The sequence below is a fragment of the Pseudonaja textilis genome, chromosome 4 (genome assembly GCF_049901715.1).
Source record: "Pseudonaja textilis isolate UNSWEBS1 chromosome 4, rPseTex1.2, whole genome shotgun sequence".
NCBI classification, from domain to species: domain Eukaryota; kingdom Metazoa; phylum Chordata; class Lepidosauria; order Squamata; family Elapidae; genus Pseudonaja; species Pseudonaja textilis.
In genome coordinates, this window is record NC_141993.1 from 57,337,336 (window position 1) to 57,354,969 (window position 17,634).

Below are 17,634 nucleotides of genomic sequence, written 5' to 3' on the forward strand. Positions count from 1 at the left end.
AATATGTCATAAAAAGGATATTGCTAACGTCACATAAAATTTCAGTGGCCTGTAGTTGTACATTTCAGTTTAAAGCAACTAATTAGCCTTCCCTGACTTGGAGTCTTCCAAATAAAATAAACAATTCATCCCAGAAAAATACCAATGTTACCTCTGCTGCTCTTTTTCTAGGTGGATGAGAGTGTTCTCCAACTCTGTATTATTGTCATGTTCAATGCGTCGTAAACGTAATTCTGTTGAGTCTAATCTTGTCTGCAGCTAGGAAGAAGAAAAGATGACAGACTGAATTATAACAATAATTAAAGTACAGAAAGATTCATTAGCAGATTTGGGATATGTATGCAATTGCACGTATCATACGCCATACAATTTGCTTACTTAAAATCCTGAAACTTTCCTTTACAAGATTTGAGCTTCAAGATTTGAGAGAAAAGGTATGTTATAAAATGCCATCAACTGGCAATTTCTAGAAATGAAATGTGTTCTGAGTTGAATTTGCATCAGTCAAGGAAAAGACTTCAGTTTGCATAACTCTGTATGTTACCTCACTGATATGGTTCTCCAATGGCTACCATAGTTAGAAGTCCCACGAAGAGGCAGATTTCTCACTTCTATAACACATGCTTTTACTTCTCTTTTCTTTTCCTCTTTCAGTATGTTTTGATCCTGTTTTTGTCTTTTTTTTGCAGTTTTAAGATTTTCCTTTAATCTACTCAAATCCCCATTAATGCTTGAACAATTTTAATATCCAGATTAGACAACCTTTTTATTTTGTGCATTTGCTCCTGATATCAAACAATTTAGATATTTCTTTCCTTCAAATTTTATTTTTATGTATAAAAATTCCATGGCCATTCTAAAATTAGTTCATATAATGATAATAATATACTAAGACACACAAACAAAATAACAACAACGCTCAATCAGGTATACATTTTTCCAGAGCACCAAAGAAGCCTTAACAGAGGTAAAAACATCCTTGCTTATTAATTCCATATGCTTCTTTGTTCAGGTTCTGTAAAGTTTTGCAGTGTTTCAGAAACACTGTAACTTGTTTAACTGAATTTTTTTAAAAAACTGTCTCCAACCTGGATGACTTCCAAATATCATAGCAAATGCTAAAAGTTCTAGAATTTGAAATCCAAGATAGATAGAACAACCAGCTTGGGAAGCTATTATACACAACCCAAGATAGCGCCTCTACGATGAACAATGAGAGTACTAAGATTAATTTGGCTGTTATTTTCAGGTACCTGCTATATATCATATAGAGTTGCTAGGATAACTGTATGCAGAGAACTACAAATATAAGTTTGGACTTCACAAGGTTTTTATTTATTAATTAACTGCTGCATTAACATCCAAGCTTATAAATGTAGAAAACTGAATATTTGAGTGTTCTGTGTAATCTCTGCCTGTCTGCTGACTGCTGCAATGCCTTTTTCTACAGATATTAATGTTTTTTGGCAAATGTCAGCAGCTTAGAAACCTTCACAAGTATTCCAATGGCTAACAATACAGGGTCACAATGCAACCTTCCATATACATTTTGTCTTTTAAAAGAATATGGTTTTCGCCTATAATTTGCACAGCACTTTTAAAAAGTTTTAATAGTTTATTTTATATACATTGTAACTGTATGAAAGCCACCCAGAGGACTTCTGTAGGGTATCACCCACATGCATAGAAAATTTATTTTTTCTTGGTTAACTGGCTTAGCCTTAAATTATCATTGCTAGCTGGTTGAATAAAAGATTTGTCTCACAATAAAGAACTCGGCTAGCTTTTTAAAATCAAAACTATACATTACTGGAAGAAACAACTGGACATTCATAAAACCTGTGGGAATCTTGAAATGATATGAATTATACAACAAACATGTATATCAGATATGATTTTTGGCTGGCTAGGCTAGTTTCCAAACATTCACTCCACTGAATTGAACATGACGTTGTAGAACATGGTTATGCACAATGTTAAGAGTTTAAGTGCCCTATGCCAGTGGTCCCCAATTTTTCTGGCTCTGCAGTCCAGCAGCTGTGACAGCAGTGGCAGTGGGGTGGGGGAGGGTGAAGGGGGGATGGCATTATGTGTGTGTCGCAGACCAGGGATTGAGGACCCCTGCCATATGCTTTATCATTAATGGGGGAGGGAACCTCATATAAAATACAGACCATCTGTTTATGACGCTCACACTCAGAGGTTTTCTCCAGTAACTCCTGTTCCAGTTCTCCACATCTTTTCTTGTATTGCAATACCTATACCATGATGGAGAAAGGGATTTAGGTAATCGGAATATTCAAGAGAAAAAGAAAGAACAAAGAACAGAGCAGCTGAGGGAAGATGATTTAACTAAAGTAAAAGAAATAGAAGTTTGATCCAGGAGGTCAGGGTTGTGCATCTTGAGATTCCAAGTCAAGCCAGCCCTTTCCAAAAATTATAATTTTTAAAGCATATTATGAAATACATAGGGAATGAATATATTTTAACTGCAATTTCCAATTAATTTTACACTTAAATGCAATCAAATCCAGTGTATATTTTTTTTCATTCTGGCTCCATCATACTTGGCCAGCAGCAAGACTTGAAATCAGATCTGTTAGCCCAGCCCTAATTTCTCAGGCAGTTTAAGAGACAATATATTCATCTTTATATGAAATCTTCCCTGGATTGTCACTAAGTCATCTATTTGGGATATTGTAGGTTTTTGTGGGGAGTGGGGAAGATGGGGAAGACAAATATATAAAATGTAAATTGTGATAAAAACCAGGTCAAATTAAAAGTAAGAAGAAAAGCAGAAATCTGACAAAACTAAAGTGGGAGAAGAAAAGGAATATACTATGGGAGGGAAGCCTTTAAAATGTCAAAAAGAAAAACATTTTTGGATGTGTAGCATAGATTTTAAAAAGTAAAGATTTAGGAGGGGGAAATCAATGAGTGTGAATATTAAGCAGAAGATGCAATAGGGAAGAACTTTCACTTTCAGCGATATAACCCTCTAAACATTAGAAATTAGTCTTTTTCAAAGATATTTCCTCACTCTCTATCCTATGGGATACAGATTTTGGCCAAATGTCTTGTGCATATGGAAACTAATTGAACACAACTGAAGAACATTAACTTGGGAAGGCTGTTTGTTCCCCAGAAATTTTTTTCAGAGATGAAGGTTTCATAGATCGAAACATCTAGTTAGTATTCAGATTTGCTAAGTCATAATGTGGGGGTGGGGTTTTGGCTTTGTTTTTGTTTTAGCATGTTGTGTGAACCCTGTAAATTCCTATGGAAACTGCTTTCAAATAAACTCCAAACTGATCTTTTGGTTTAATGGGCTGGTACAAAACTGGCCAATGCTGGTACCTCGTTTCTTTAATTCTTCTCTGAAAGCCTAAAAAAGAACTTTTTAGATAGAAAATATGTTTCTGCCTCATAGTAGCTATTGCATACATCCTAAAAATCACCCATATGACAGTTGAAAGCTACTATTCGCACATCTATCTAGATTGTGTGATTCCTTTGGCAAATTATTTGTTTAAATCATCCTTCCCCAATTTGGTGTCCACAAAACATATTACATATCCATTATCGTAATTTCTGAAATAGCATAATTCAGGGGTTTTCAATTTTTTTCTTCACCACAGACCCCCTTTAAATACCTTTTGTGGGCAGGGACCATGGCCATGGACTTTCCAAGGCTTAACTAAAATTTTAAACCATTTAAATCATAATATTTCTTCAAGTTTTTGTGGAACTCCTGTGATGACATCGTGCCCCACCCCAGGGGTCCATGGACCACAGGTTGAAAATCATTGGCATGGTTTATAGGTTAAAGAGCACTTCAAATTCTGAAGACTGTCAGATGCAAGGAATCAGGACAATGTGTTAAGTTTCAGTTAAGGTTATTTATTATTCATGTCTATACACAGGAATCTAGTCAACCAAAGATCAGCACTTAATTGGTGATAGATAAGAGTTTTCTGGATTCAAGAGGGCTGGACTTGGACCACTTGAACTTAACGACTCCAGACTAATTCCTCTCTTGACTCTGTCCCCAAGCTCTAATTTTCCTTCTCCTACACCAACATGAGGAATGCTGATTAAAAGTTCATTATGAGAACTAATTTTTATCATCACAATTCTATTAAAATATTATTTTATTAAATGGCTACAGTTTTTAATTCTCTTTCACAGAGAATAAATCAGTGAAATTGTAATTAAATTAAATATATTAAATATAAATTAATAAGTAAAGTGTGTTTAAGCACAGAGTTTAAGTTTCTAAAAAGTAATAAAGCAGTAAATATTTAGTGTTTTTCTGTAATCAGGGAGTGGAACCTATGATAGGGCAGTTCAAAAACTTGTCTGAAAAGTGTAGAGCTCTATCAGCCATTTCCAGCAACTTTTTTTAACAGAATCCTATAATTTCATAGAAGGGACAGGTTTAAGAGATGGAAGATGTACTTGCAAAAAACAATGAACACATTCTCCAGAAATAAATGTAATAAAGTAAACATAACAGGGCACATCATCCTAATAAGTTAATTATTATTAACTCATTCATTAATAACTAATAAGAAACACTATATTATTATTTATTAACTATTATATTTCACGAGAAAATTATTACTAACTTGTTATCATCTGTTCCTAAAGTATCAAATTAGAAAAATATCTATCCCATTGCAATTCTATGGCTTCATATTATGGTGATTTTATTATGGTACACATACACATACACACACAGTATATTTACTGACACTTTATTTAAACTAAATTTGTATATCAGTGATTGCATGACCTCTGATGCCATATGCTAAATAAATAAATAAAACCTGCACATTCGTAAACAAAGATCAGGAAGCATCTCCAATTCTGATCTTGTAGAAGGAAAAGATTAACTTTTAATATGTTTGCCTTCATCCAATCCATTACTCATCCTAGATTCACATTCATCCCTCTTGTATTAAGGTTTCTGATGGCTTGCAAAATTGAACATAGTGTCATGATGAGTAATTTGGATGACTTGCCTGTCCTTCTCGATGTTAAACTGGGCTAGAAAGAAAATAGCAGCAGGTCAAATGTAATCATGAATGTTACCCCTATGCTAGCAAGCATTGCAACAGAAGGAAGCCAGAACTGCTAGGAGTCTGTATTCTGACTGTTCAACAGAGGACCTTCCAAATTAATGAAGAACTACAGCACAAACCCTCAATACGTTTAATCCTTATAAACTCCATCAAAAAGATCATAAGCTATAAACTCCTTATTTGCTGCATCAAAAGGATCCTGTCATAGTCACAACTGACAGAAGTAATTCCACTCACCTTATTTTGCATCTTCTGTACTAGCTGAGCCTGATGCTGTTGCCCATCCTGGAAGGCTTGCATCTTACGCTTATGTGCTTTTTCATCCGATTTAAACTGCTGTCTCATCTGCAGGAACGCTGTGCTTCCTTCCTCCTCTGCTCGTTGTGCTTGCTGCAGCTACAGAAATAAATACCTGCTGTGATCCAATTGGCAAAACAAGGTTCTGCATACAGAATAGCAAAAAATCAGGGGCTGGTTTCTTAAAAGTTATGTAAGTACAATGTGTCAGGATCCATTTCCATGAGTGAAAAAAAATGGTTTACCACTTTTCTGACAATAAACAACAGGTCTGTTTCCAGAAGTACTTTCAAAGATTTTGCTAAAATAAATATTCTTTGAGAAGTATCATATTCAAACAATCCATATACCTGTGATGGCAAACTTGTGGCACATGTGCCAGAAGTGGCATGCAGAGCCATTTTTCCCAGCACGCGAGAGCTTGCCCCGAAGAGCCCACTGCGCATGTGCGCGCACCACCACCGCCCGACAGCTGATTGTCGGGTATCTGGCGGCATGCACGGGGGGTACATGGGAGACACGTGTGCATGTGCAGAGATGTGCAGCACGCGCTGGGGGTCGCATGCACATGCGCAGATGGATGGTGCAGGGGGTGATCATGAACTTATTCATTTCTGCAATTATGCCACAATTATTTATGTTACGCCCACTTAAGGACAGATATACTTTTTTTCTTGAAAATTATTTGCTTGGCTTATCCAGTATGGGAAATTCACTCAGACAGAACTTTTCTTGTGCCATCTCAAAAGATCAAAACAAATTTTTTAAAAATAGTTAGCTTCTTTTAAAAACAGTGTGTCTCAAAAAGAACACATTTATTCATGGAAATGGAGACACTCTGCCAAAGATATTATTCAAATGAAAACATAGTTTTAGAATTGCATAAATATATGCCACATCCATTATATCAATTAATGCAAATGCTTAAAAATACAGAGTTAATCTGTTTAAAAAAAGAGAGAACAAATGCAAATATAAACAGTATTCAATCCTCAAGACTTATCCTGCTGTGCTAGTTTATTAGCAGTTTATTTTGTCTCTAAATTAATTTAAAGAAATATGTTCTTTAATATTCATCCGGTAACTTAAAACAAAACTTGAATTAATTTCTCATCCTGTACAATTTTATATGTTCTGAAGAAATATGGCAAACCTACTCTATATACTGTAACTTACTCATTCAAATGATCTAAATCAGTTATTAAACAGACATTACCATCACAGACTGTAATTTGGAGCAATCTGATTTCTTAAAATCTAAAATACTATTTAAATTACTAACCACCTTTCATATCATAGCTCTCCCACCCATAAAAGACTTTCATTTAGAAGTCATATCAATCCACCAGACATGGTGGAACTAAAATTACTATCTCCTTTAAATAAATGTTGAAATGCAAAATTTCTACCGATACATACATACACATAATATATATTTTGTACATACGCCTTCATTTTTATCTTTCCCTCCCTGTGTGTTATACATGAAATATGCTCACAACCAGTAAACTCCTATGATTACTTGAATGTCGGTTCCCACTTCTATCAATAAATCTTCATTCAAAAATTACTTTATTAAGTTACATATCTAATTCTTACCCTTTCACTAATAGCTTGATATTTACTAGCCAACTCATCCTTCTCTGCACGAGTGTGTGCCAACAGGTCCTCGAGGCGAGAAAGTTCCTTCTGCAATAAGCGGTTTTCTTCTTGCATATTGGCTGGAAGGTCTGTTTTTTGTAAATCTGAAACATTCATCAATAGATTATGGCAAGTCAATCAATTAGTGGCTTGAAATCAATACAGTATTGTTATTTTATCTGGAGGTGTAGCTTTATGCATATACACAAACACCACATACTCTTGTTTTTAGGAAGCAGGAACATGGACAATTCTCTTAGCAATGTAATGCCAATAGTAAATAGATTTGAACACCAGCACTTAACATCAAAAAGAATAAGCTGGCATTTTGGATTTAGCAAATATTTGACATAAATAGAGATGGATGATAAATCTGTTGCATCAGAACTTGATTAGACAGACTACATCAAAGCAACCTCAATTTGTAGAACAATTTGAATATAGAATAATTTGAAAATGAATATAGTAGAAAAGATGCTCACAAGGATGCATACCTACAGAGAAATGCACATGAAATGATGTTAAATGTCCATAGACATTTTCACATAGTTTCTGAAATTTGCAAAATTGAGGACCTAAGAAAAACTAAGCCTGGAAAAAAAAAATCAACCCAGCCTCCAGGTCTATGGTATATGAAGACTTGCTTCCTTATTTTGAATACACATTCTTCTTGAAAGAGCCCCTGAAAGAGTTTGCTGTTTCCAGTTTCATAGAACCTCTTATCACAACTCCTTTAGCCTTCCTGTAAAAAAAATAAATGAGAAGTAGTTGTGCACTAAAACTATTTTGCCAATGACTATAAAATATGTGATGGATACTGAGCATCAACATGTTTTGTCCTTTCCACAATAGAACTGAGATGTAATGTTAGCCAATTTCTACACTCCCTCGTTGGTCAAGTGGAGGGAGTACTACTCATCTCTTGATGCAATCAGGATCATTATGAGCTATTATAGAAATGGCTTATGCTCATTTAAGGAGTGATTGGGACTGACAGCGTGGAAATGGATCCAGTCACTTTTCCAAATTGACAGCCACTTAATTGATACTCTGCCTTGGAACCAGAGGAAACTAAATATTTTACTGGAAAAAATAGATGACTAGCAATCTTTTCACGTTTGTGAAGGAAATTCTGGGAGGTACTGGAGCAACTCATCCAGAACACATCCAGTTAGGAAGTCAATCCATTTCTAGTATCAATTTATGAGAGTCAGTCTTCCTGCCATTTCCCTGCATTTGAATCCACACACATTATCTGCTAAAGGGATGTCCAATTTAAGGCAGTACCTGCGGATGATGGATCAGAAAAACTTTGTGTAATAATCTGTCGAATTCTGGCTGGGATCGTTACAGGTGCAGCCTTTTCTCCTTCCCCTCGCACAGTCAATGCTTTGTCATCTCTGCTTGCTCGGGGATGCAGCACTGTATCTTCTAGGGTCTGAAATACACTCAAACATCAAAGCCAGGCTAAAAACATGTTGGATTTTAGTCAGCCACTGATAGAAGATGGACTACTTGGAAACACTCCTCCATATCTATGAGTGAAGATACACTGTTTACAGGTGTGTGAAGTCTCTCTCTCTCTCTCTCTCTCTCTCCCCCTCTCTCTCTCTCTCTCTCTCTGTGTGTGTGTGTGTGTGTGTGTGTGTGTGTTTCTATGGTTGCTGGAGTGCTGAATTTAATTGCATAGTCTTGCTCTTCCCAGTCAGCAACATTTAATATATGACCAGCAAGATGTGGGGCTAGAGAACTTTGCAAGCCTGGGAGTAAACCCAGCATCATAGCTCAGCTTTTACCCTCTCAGTTTAGTATGCATTCAGCTTGTCTAAAGGAATGTTGAAAGGAATGAATTGAGACATTGTACAAGGCCATACAGATCCTAGCCCTTTATCATCATATTGATGCAGCATCCTAACCTTAATAACAGTAAAAATATAACTTTAAACTTGGAATACGTAAAGACTTTGCTACAGCTATGAACTAAGGATGAGAAAAATGAATATGTCATATACAAAAGGCTAATAGGGTATGCTCATACCATAGTTAGGGGTGTTTCAGTTTTTGGTGGAGTCAGGACTAGTAAGTAATTAGATGAGAGAATTCCAGAAAATACTAGACAAAACTCAGATTATTATTTAAAAAAGAAAGAAATAAACCAGGAAAGGCAAACAACTTATCTCCTCCTCAGGGGTGGGATTCAAATTTTTAACAACTGGTTCTGTGGGCATAGCTTAGGTGGTAGGCGTGGCTAGGTGGTCATGTGACTGGGTGGATATGGCTTGGTGGTCATGTTATTGGCTGGGTGAGGCCAACTCAATATCACTCACATTGAGGCACGCATCTCCTTGCCTGGTCTCTCATGACTGTGGGGATGCTGCAACGGTTGTAAGTGTGAAAAATGGTCATGTCACATTTTTCAGGGTCAATGTAATTTTAAATGGTCACTCCACACAAGCAAAGTACTAGCAAAGGAGGGAAAAAATCTCCAGAGAAGTTCCTGAGACAGGAAGTCAAGTCCTGCCAAGAATGTAGTAAGGGTTAACAGAGAGGTAGTTTCTGTAAGCAACACCAGAATGTTTCCTTCCTGCCTTCCTTACAGGATTAGGCCAGTAATTTTTTCTAACAACCAGTTCTCCGAATGCTTAGAATGTTAACAACCGGTTCTAGTGAATAGGTGCGAACTGGTAGAATCCCACCTCTGCTCCTCATGTTGTGTATGCCATACAGTACCTATTTAATAGTAACTATTAAACTTTTAATGATCAGTACAAAAGAATATTTTGGCAGTGCCAAACAGGAGTTCCTTTTAGAAAAACATTTTAGACAAAATATTACAGATTTGTACTTTGATTCTAAAGCATTTTTGAAGGAAAACTCAGATTGTTTACAAAAAAAAAAATGCAAATGGATTTTATCACAGAATAGTCTAAAGGACCAGATGAAGACATTCAGAATCTACCTCTGATTTTAAAGATATATTTTCCTTTAAGTATTTTGCCCAGTTCACATTTTTTTGTACTATAAATCATAACAGTTGTTTTCAACTCATTCAACAATTTATAAATGTTTACAAGGTAAAATAATTACTGTGCTTTTGGCTTTAGAGGGCTCTTTTATTTTTTTACTTTTTATCTATGCCAAAACACATGTAATATACTGAAGAATGTTCATGTTTCTTGTTGATATTCACTTGGTATTTATTATAGCAACATTCTTATCTGTGGTAATTAAGCTAAATAAATAGATATAAGAACACTGTTTTTAAAGAAATACATTCATTTGCCTATACTAAAACATGAGGCGATCCTATTTTATACATAAACTGAATCAGTTCGGGTATATATTGTCTGGTATATTATTGTATGCATATTGTAAGCATATTATATATATTAATCTTTTCTTCTGTGTTGGTTTTTGCTTTTAGACTGCTCTTGAAAAGGAATTCATTTCTGTAAACTGTTGGACTCTAATGAAATAATGTTCCTGGCATTTGGGATTCTTCTCTCCATTGTATTCCATCAAGAAATTATATCAACATATCACTACTGAAAATGATACTCTAGACCAGTGGTAGTCAATCTTTTTATACCTACCGCCCACTTTTGTATCTCTGTTAGTAAAATTTTCTAACTGCCCACTAGTTCCACAGTAATGGTGATTTATAAAGTAGGGGACTAAACCCCTATCACCCACCATGAAAGCTGGAACGCCCACTAGTGGGCGGTAGCGACCAGGTTGACTACCACTGCTCTAGACTTTATTTTTATCTGTAAAATTTCAGAGAGCATATTTTTTGGTCAAATAGCAATATCACTGCTATTTGAAATATATTATTCCCTGGTGCATTATGCCTTTAAATTTATGTACTAGTACAGAAGAAAAGTTTAATTTGTCCCAGGAAATGTTAGCAATTTATGACTCTCTTGTGAAGATGAGATTTGGTATTTAAGCAGATTATAGTGAATAGAAACATTTCTCTTCTTGTTGATAAAGCTATCCAGGTGTCTGTCTGTGTAATAATGCTATGACAATGATACTTCTACTGATGCAGCTCTACTATGTTTATAGGAATATAAGAATATTTTGGGCACTATCGTAATTGCTGCTGCCTTTGAAGTTTAAAAATACATAAATAAATAAAACACAGTAGTGCTACTGAACTACTACTGTGTTTAAAAATCTCTCCTGGAAATTAAAAAAAAAAGTCAAGAGGTTGGTGGCAATGTGCTTTAAGTGCTTATGTAACTCTGAATTTTGTCTTTAATGATCACTTCAGTTTCTTGGATTTTTATTACCTCCCTTAAAATGATAAAGGTAACAAATCAAATTGGGTTTTTATTATCATAGGCCAGCCTAAGGGATTGGGGTACAGCTATTAGAAAGAAAAATAAAGTAAAAAGCTAAAATGTGTAAAGTGTAAAAAGGTACAGATTTTATATCAGTATAAAAGATTTTTTTTTAAAGTGAGAATTTAAAAATCAGAAGAGAAGGGTTAGGAAAGCCATTCTGTATGCAGTGTGACAGAACTAATATGGCAAACCAGGTGTTCACTGAATGTAGTTTAATACATTTAATCCAGTGGTGGGATTCAAATAATTTAACAACTGGTTCTCTGCCCTAATTATTTTTTCCAACAACCACTTCACCAAACTATTCAGAAAGTTAACAACCAGTTCTCCCAAAGTGGTACGAATTTGATTGAAACCCAAGCACAAGTCAGAATCATCATCTGACAAAGGTAAGAAACGCATCTCCTTCTGATAACTAGCATACAAACATAGCCATTATTCTACTCATGTGATTACTGAATGCCTGGGGCAATTTCTTAACAAATTAGCAAAATTGGAGCAGGGGGAAAAAGTGGATGTGTTTTGTGTTTAGAGGCTAAAGAGAAGGATTTGATATATGCAAAATCAACAGTCCATTGATTTCTTGCTCAGACACCGCTATATGCTAGAACTCTCTGTCAATATTGTTTGTTTTGTTGTAATTGCAAACTTGGACTCAAATTAGGTGTAGTTTGTTATCCAGGTCTGATCTCTGCTATATTTTGATTTGCACCTGGATATTTCACTTGTCTCAATAGGTTGACATAATACTATCCCTGAGAAACTTAGAAGCATGTTGCATTAGGAATGTGTTTGCACTCATTGTGTTTGCACGCATATATGTAGTCATAGATGTATTATCTGCTTATTGTCCTATCATGAAAAAGAACTGTAATTATATACCCATTTGTAAAATCAGTGTATATATTTTGGGTGTCATTCTTGATACGGGATGGGGACAGATTGAACATCTTATTTGATCTCTTAATTTTCTCAAATGTGAGTAAAAGAAAGATAATTGTAAAGAAACAACCCAAAGGTTATGATCTAATTAAATACTACAATACATCAGTGCTTCTCAATCTCAGTAGCTTTAAGATGTGTGGATTTCAAATCCCACAATCTGCCTGGGGAATTCTGGGAGTCGAAGTCCATACATCTTAAAGTTGCTGAAATTGAGAAACATTGCACTAACATAACACACATGATAGTTAAAGTTGTAAAACTTGCAGGAAAAAGAACCCTGAGGAATACATAGTTTTGTAAGGGAATCATCTCCCTGAAGCAACTAGTACTGTTCATTCTAAATCATTTTAGCATTTCTGCCTTTTAACATAACAGATGCTGTGCTTGAATATAAAAAAAAAAATGTGAGAGTTGCAAAAATGCCAGTTGTATAACTGTAACAGTCAAGTTGCCTATCAGCAAAGGCACGGATTAAAAAAAAATAGCTTCATAATGAGTTACAACTGTACTACAGAGCCTCTGAAAAGGGACCATGGAGAGAGCTGCTCCCTTTGCAGTCGGAGAGGCTGGCACAAATGGGGCAGCTGTGGAAAAAAAATCAATCAGGTCAAAGTATCAGCCAACGCTGTCCATTCACAAAAAGTGAAAGAAAGTGCTATCCACCAATAAGTATATAAACCTTGTGTAACTTTGAGGTGATGTTCCCATGACATACTTACCAATCGTTCACTTAGTCATAGCTTATATAATTAACCTATTCTGTTAGTTACACTGAACAATAAGTGAATTATTTCTCGGTTGGGTTCTTATATGTATCCATGGCATTCATAACTATGTTTTTACTTATACCTATTATCTTGTAAGCAATTGACAAACCAACCAACCAACCAACCAACCAACCAACCAACCAACCAACCAACCAAACAAATAAATAAATACAACATGCTACTCAGTGGTGGGATTCAATTTTTTTTACTACCGTTTCTGTGGGTGTGGCTTGGTGGGCATGGCAGGGGAAGGATACTGTAAAATCTCCAGTCAGAGGTGGTATTTGATGGTTTTCTGAACTACTCAAAATTTCCACTACCGGTTCTCCGGCTGTTAGTTTGTAAATTAGCACAATAGAAAGCTGACATTTTCTATGACCATGATAGATTAATAATAACTGATCACATCATTATTGTCAAATGTATTACATTTCAAATAGGTTAGAGAAACCAGTTACAGCATAAAAGGTTTTATGTTCTACTCTTGAAAGTACCCTTTTGAATAGGAACCATAAACTGGCTGTTATGTTAAACAGTTGTATAGGTTTTCCTCAACTTACAACCACAACTGAGACCCAAATTTATGTTGCTAAGTGAGAAATTTGTTAAGTGAGTTTTGCCCCATTTTATGACTAAATTAGTAACATGGTTGTTAAGCGAATCTGGTTTTCCTATTGACTTTGCTCGTCAGAAGGTTGCAAAAGGAGATCACATGATCCCAGGACACTGCAACTGTCATAAATGTAAGTCAGTTGTCAAGCATCCAAATGAAAATCACATGACCATGGGGATGCTGCAATGTCATTAAGTGTGCACAATTGTTATCAGTCACATTTTTAAAGCTATTGTAACTTTGAACGGTAACTATATGAACTGTTGTAAATCGAGAACTGTACTATATATGTAGCAGAATGCTCAATTACACTTCAAAGATATCTTGTCCCCTTTTTCTAAGAGCAATCTAATTTAAGTACTGTAAGAATTGGCTCCTTTGGAGTCCTTCACAATTAGCTAAAGCTTGCTTGTGTTATTTCTGTTGAAAATGCTGGCTTTATTAGAAGTTCCTGGGTTTATACAATATACGGGTGGAGTCTGAATACTGGTAAAGCAGATCTAGCCTATAGATGTTTATTCTGAACTAGAGAGAAAGAGAGACCTGAAACTTATTTGCACTTATTTAAAGTGGCAGATGAACGAAGAATCCAAAAGCTGCCTTTCTAAACAATTTTTGAATACTGCTAAAATTATAATGTAACCTCCAGGGTTATTATTTGTTTTGCAAATTATCCTAGGAGATGATATATGTTTAGTTTCCTCTGTGGTGATCTAGTTTTATATTCCCAATGGAACTGTACCCAGTATAGGAGAAGTTTGAATTGTATGTATCTGAATTCTACAGAATTTCACTGAGAAGTCTTAGTTAAGTTCAGTAAAAATCATTGCAAAATTTAAAGCACTATGAAATTGCACTCCAGAGCTGCAATAGTTTCCATACATATTTGGGGATGAGTCCCATTAAGCACAATGTGCTTCCTGAGTAAACTTGCATAAAAGAATGCTGTTAATTGTTTAGTTACTTGGAAAGCAATTTTCTTGCCCTCACTACTCCTTTGTTCTTTATTCTCAATCCTTAAATCTTACTGCCCTCTAGTGTATTTAAAATGTTGACAACTCCAAAAAATCCAAGGCAACTTTACTCCAAAGGAAAAAAAAATAGTAATTGTTGCTGATGTTACTGATTATATTTTAAATAATATCAGGGCATGCAACTTTTGGCAAAGCTTATGACTATGCAATAAATGTCAGTGCTCTTTAGATTACAATAGTCTGAAAAGAAATAACATTGTATTATATGGCTGGCTCTGAATCATAATAGTAGGCATAAGAACATGTTCACATAATATCTTAACCTATGGTTAATTTACTTAATCATGCTTTATTGAATAAACAAAATTGAGTGGGTTTATAAAGCCTACTAACCTACTTTTTTTGCCCCTTTTCCATAAATTGAGTGACAAACTACTATAGCTTTGTTTACAAAATACAAAACTACAAATAATTAAATCACTATCTAGTTTAAGATACTGGCCTGTGCAGGATCTTTACTAAGCATGGCCTCATGATTTCTATAAACTATATGTTGTAATACTTGATACAACTTTCCTGCATTCCAATTTAATTTGGCCATGACATCAAACTTTTCTTATAAATGTTCCATGTAGAAAAAAGCATGAGAAATTAATCTTGTTCCTAGAGCTTCTCCGTTTAATTTGAAACTATTTAAGAAACCGCAATCTATTTCCCTTTTTCAAGCCCTAAATCTAGACCTTAATATGTAGATTGTCCTTCACTTACATTCTTCTCACAACTCCTTTTGAGGTAAAAGATATTGCGGCTCATTACACTCCAACAAACTTTGAGACATGAGAGAGTAGAATTTGGAATTATTGACTCATTGGTCAATATTCTAATTATTACACTGGTATTTGCATCGAGGGATCACTTAAATTGAAACCCATAGAATAAAGTCAGTTAAAGTTATTACAGTGTCTTTTTAAAAACAAAATTAGCATTCCATCAGCTGTATTTTGCCTAGAAAAAAAAAACTGTAGGGGAGCCCACTAACCTGCTCCCACCCTCTTTATTTCACTACCCAAGCTGAACATCGGAACTATGCCTTCAGGATTCAATGTATTCCCCACCTTTTGTGCCCCCCCCCCGCCTCGCAGGTGATCCTCTAGGAATGGAATATTGAGAGATAGGAGTGGGTGAGCTTAGTCCTGTTTTACCTCGAAATTAGTCAGTTGGAATATTTTATTTGGCCAAGCGTGATTAGACAAACAAGGAATTTGTCTCCGGTGCAGGGATTCGAGGGGAGGTATTAAAAAGCTGCTCTTTCACTAACCTGGATAGCGGCTTCCAACCTTAAACTTGGCTTCTCCACATTTCCCTCGCTCATCGCTCAAAACCGGGTCAAGTCCGAAGAGGGAAACCAACGCTAGCCTAGCAAGACTTCTCGCTACTTGCAGAACAAGAGAAGTGCATGCATATTTGTGTCCCAATTAATCCGGTGTCAGTGACTGTTGATCCTTCTTCCCTGCCTTTTCCCTGCCGAGGAGGCGTGTAAGAGACCTGGCTCAAGTTGCTAGGGCAATGAGAACGCTGAGTCCCTCATGTTGTCATAGAAATAGAATGCACCCGGGGTTGCCATGGTGACAAGAGACGCGGCAAACCGAACTGTTTTTCTAGGTCAGGCTGCAGAGAAAATGGGAAATACTCTGTTCACAGGACAATTGGACGTTCTCTAGAAGACAATCTGAACCAAGAGTCACATCCACAAAACATTCGACACCACCTTTTACTATTTTACTCGACAGTATATGTCGGCGGAAAACTTTATTCCAGCGATTGAATCTTTATTTTTTTAAATAGTCTTTTTTGTGTAACATTAATCTCATTTCCTTATTAATGCATCATAGTTATGCAGGATATTCTAGGAAATATGCTTGATAAGTCATATTACATTTTATTTCCATATCTATGATAAGGATAATTAAATATGTAGACAATTCATAAAGAATTTATTAGCAGTATTTGTGAAGTGGCTTTCAACATAAATATTAAATCAGTATACCTCCAGCAATGCATTCATTTAAAACGTTTTTTTTTAAGGGAGCATGTGTGGGTCCATATGTTTCCTATTGAGCCATAATTTCTGTAAGTCTTATTAGCATAAGCAATAGCTGTTGGGAGCTAAAGTCCAATTTACTTGAAAGATTCCAGATCGGAAAAGGCTGCTCTAAGCAATCAATTATAGACAGTATTTCCTTTTATTTGATATAGCAACATTTCCTTTAAAACAAAATACAGTTAATATATCAAGGTGTGGCACTGAGTAATCTTTTTTAGAATCAACGATGTTATTAGGCTGTATTCTTCAAAATTTTTCCTGAATTAAATGTAAACATAAACATAAAAAGATAAAACATTTTAAGTACGTTATACAAAGTCCCTAGTCACCAGTTTGTAATGTTCTTGAAGACTTCTTGATATAATGCAATCTTAGACTTGTCTTCTCAGAATTAAAACTTTTGTTTCTCTTGTGATCTTTTTACATAGCTCTTTAAAAAAATAAATTTACTAGAGTTAATTTTGTTCTGTATCTTTGAGTTTCTTGTACACTGATATATGTTGTAAGTACCTATTGATTGATGTGCTATTACATTGTTGACTTCTAGCAAGTGGTTGTCTAGGATGGCCTGTCCTTATTTTGATCTTTCTGATCTTCAGAAGTGCGCTCTTTGTTACTGTGCATCCATCTACCTTGCTACTGATCATCCTCTTCTTCTTTCTCCTTTCATTTTCCCAATGTTAGTACCTTCACCAAAGAATTTGGTCTTTGCACAATATGTGTAACACCAGATAATTTAGGCCTGTTTATTTGTAGTTCCAGTGAGACTTCTGAGTTGATTTGTTCAATGATTCATTTTAATAATTTATTTATTCACTGGTTTTATAGGGTGCCCAACTCAATGAGACTGGGTGGCATGC

The 17,634-nt window shown here is 35.4% G+C and overlaps 1 protein-coding gene across 2 annotated transcripts in view; it reads right to left on the reverse strand.

The window, feature by feature from the left end:
• CROCC2 (ciliary rootlet coiled-coil, rootletin family member 2) overlaps nt 1-16,183 on the reverse strand; it is a 95,997-nt gene extending 79,814 nt beyond the window's left edge. The window contains exons 1-6 of one of the 2 annotated variants that reach the window (XM_087933148.1): nt 15,989-16,183; nt 8,310-8,460; nt 6,981-7,126; nt 5,322-5,480; nt 2,175-2,258; nt 152-258 (exon numbers count right to left, since the gene is read on the reverse strand). In XM_087933148.1, coding sequence (XP_087789274.1) covers nt 152-258; nt 2,175-2,258; nt 5,322-5,480; nt 6,981-7,126; nt 8,310-8,460; nt 15,989-16,042 — 701 coding nt within the window. In that variant the 5' untranslated portion in view covers nt 16,043-16,183. Of the gene's footprint in view, nt 1-151; nt 259-2,174; nt 2,259-5,321; nt 5,481-6,980; nt 7,127-7,516; nt 7,765-8,309; nt 8,461-15,988 lie in introns of those variants that run through there. The other variant, XM_087933149.1, reaches the window with a different exon arrangement.
• Nucleotides 16,184-17,634: the final 1,451 nt, after the last annotated feature.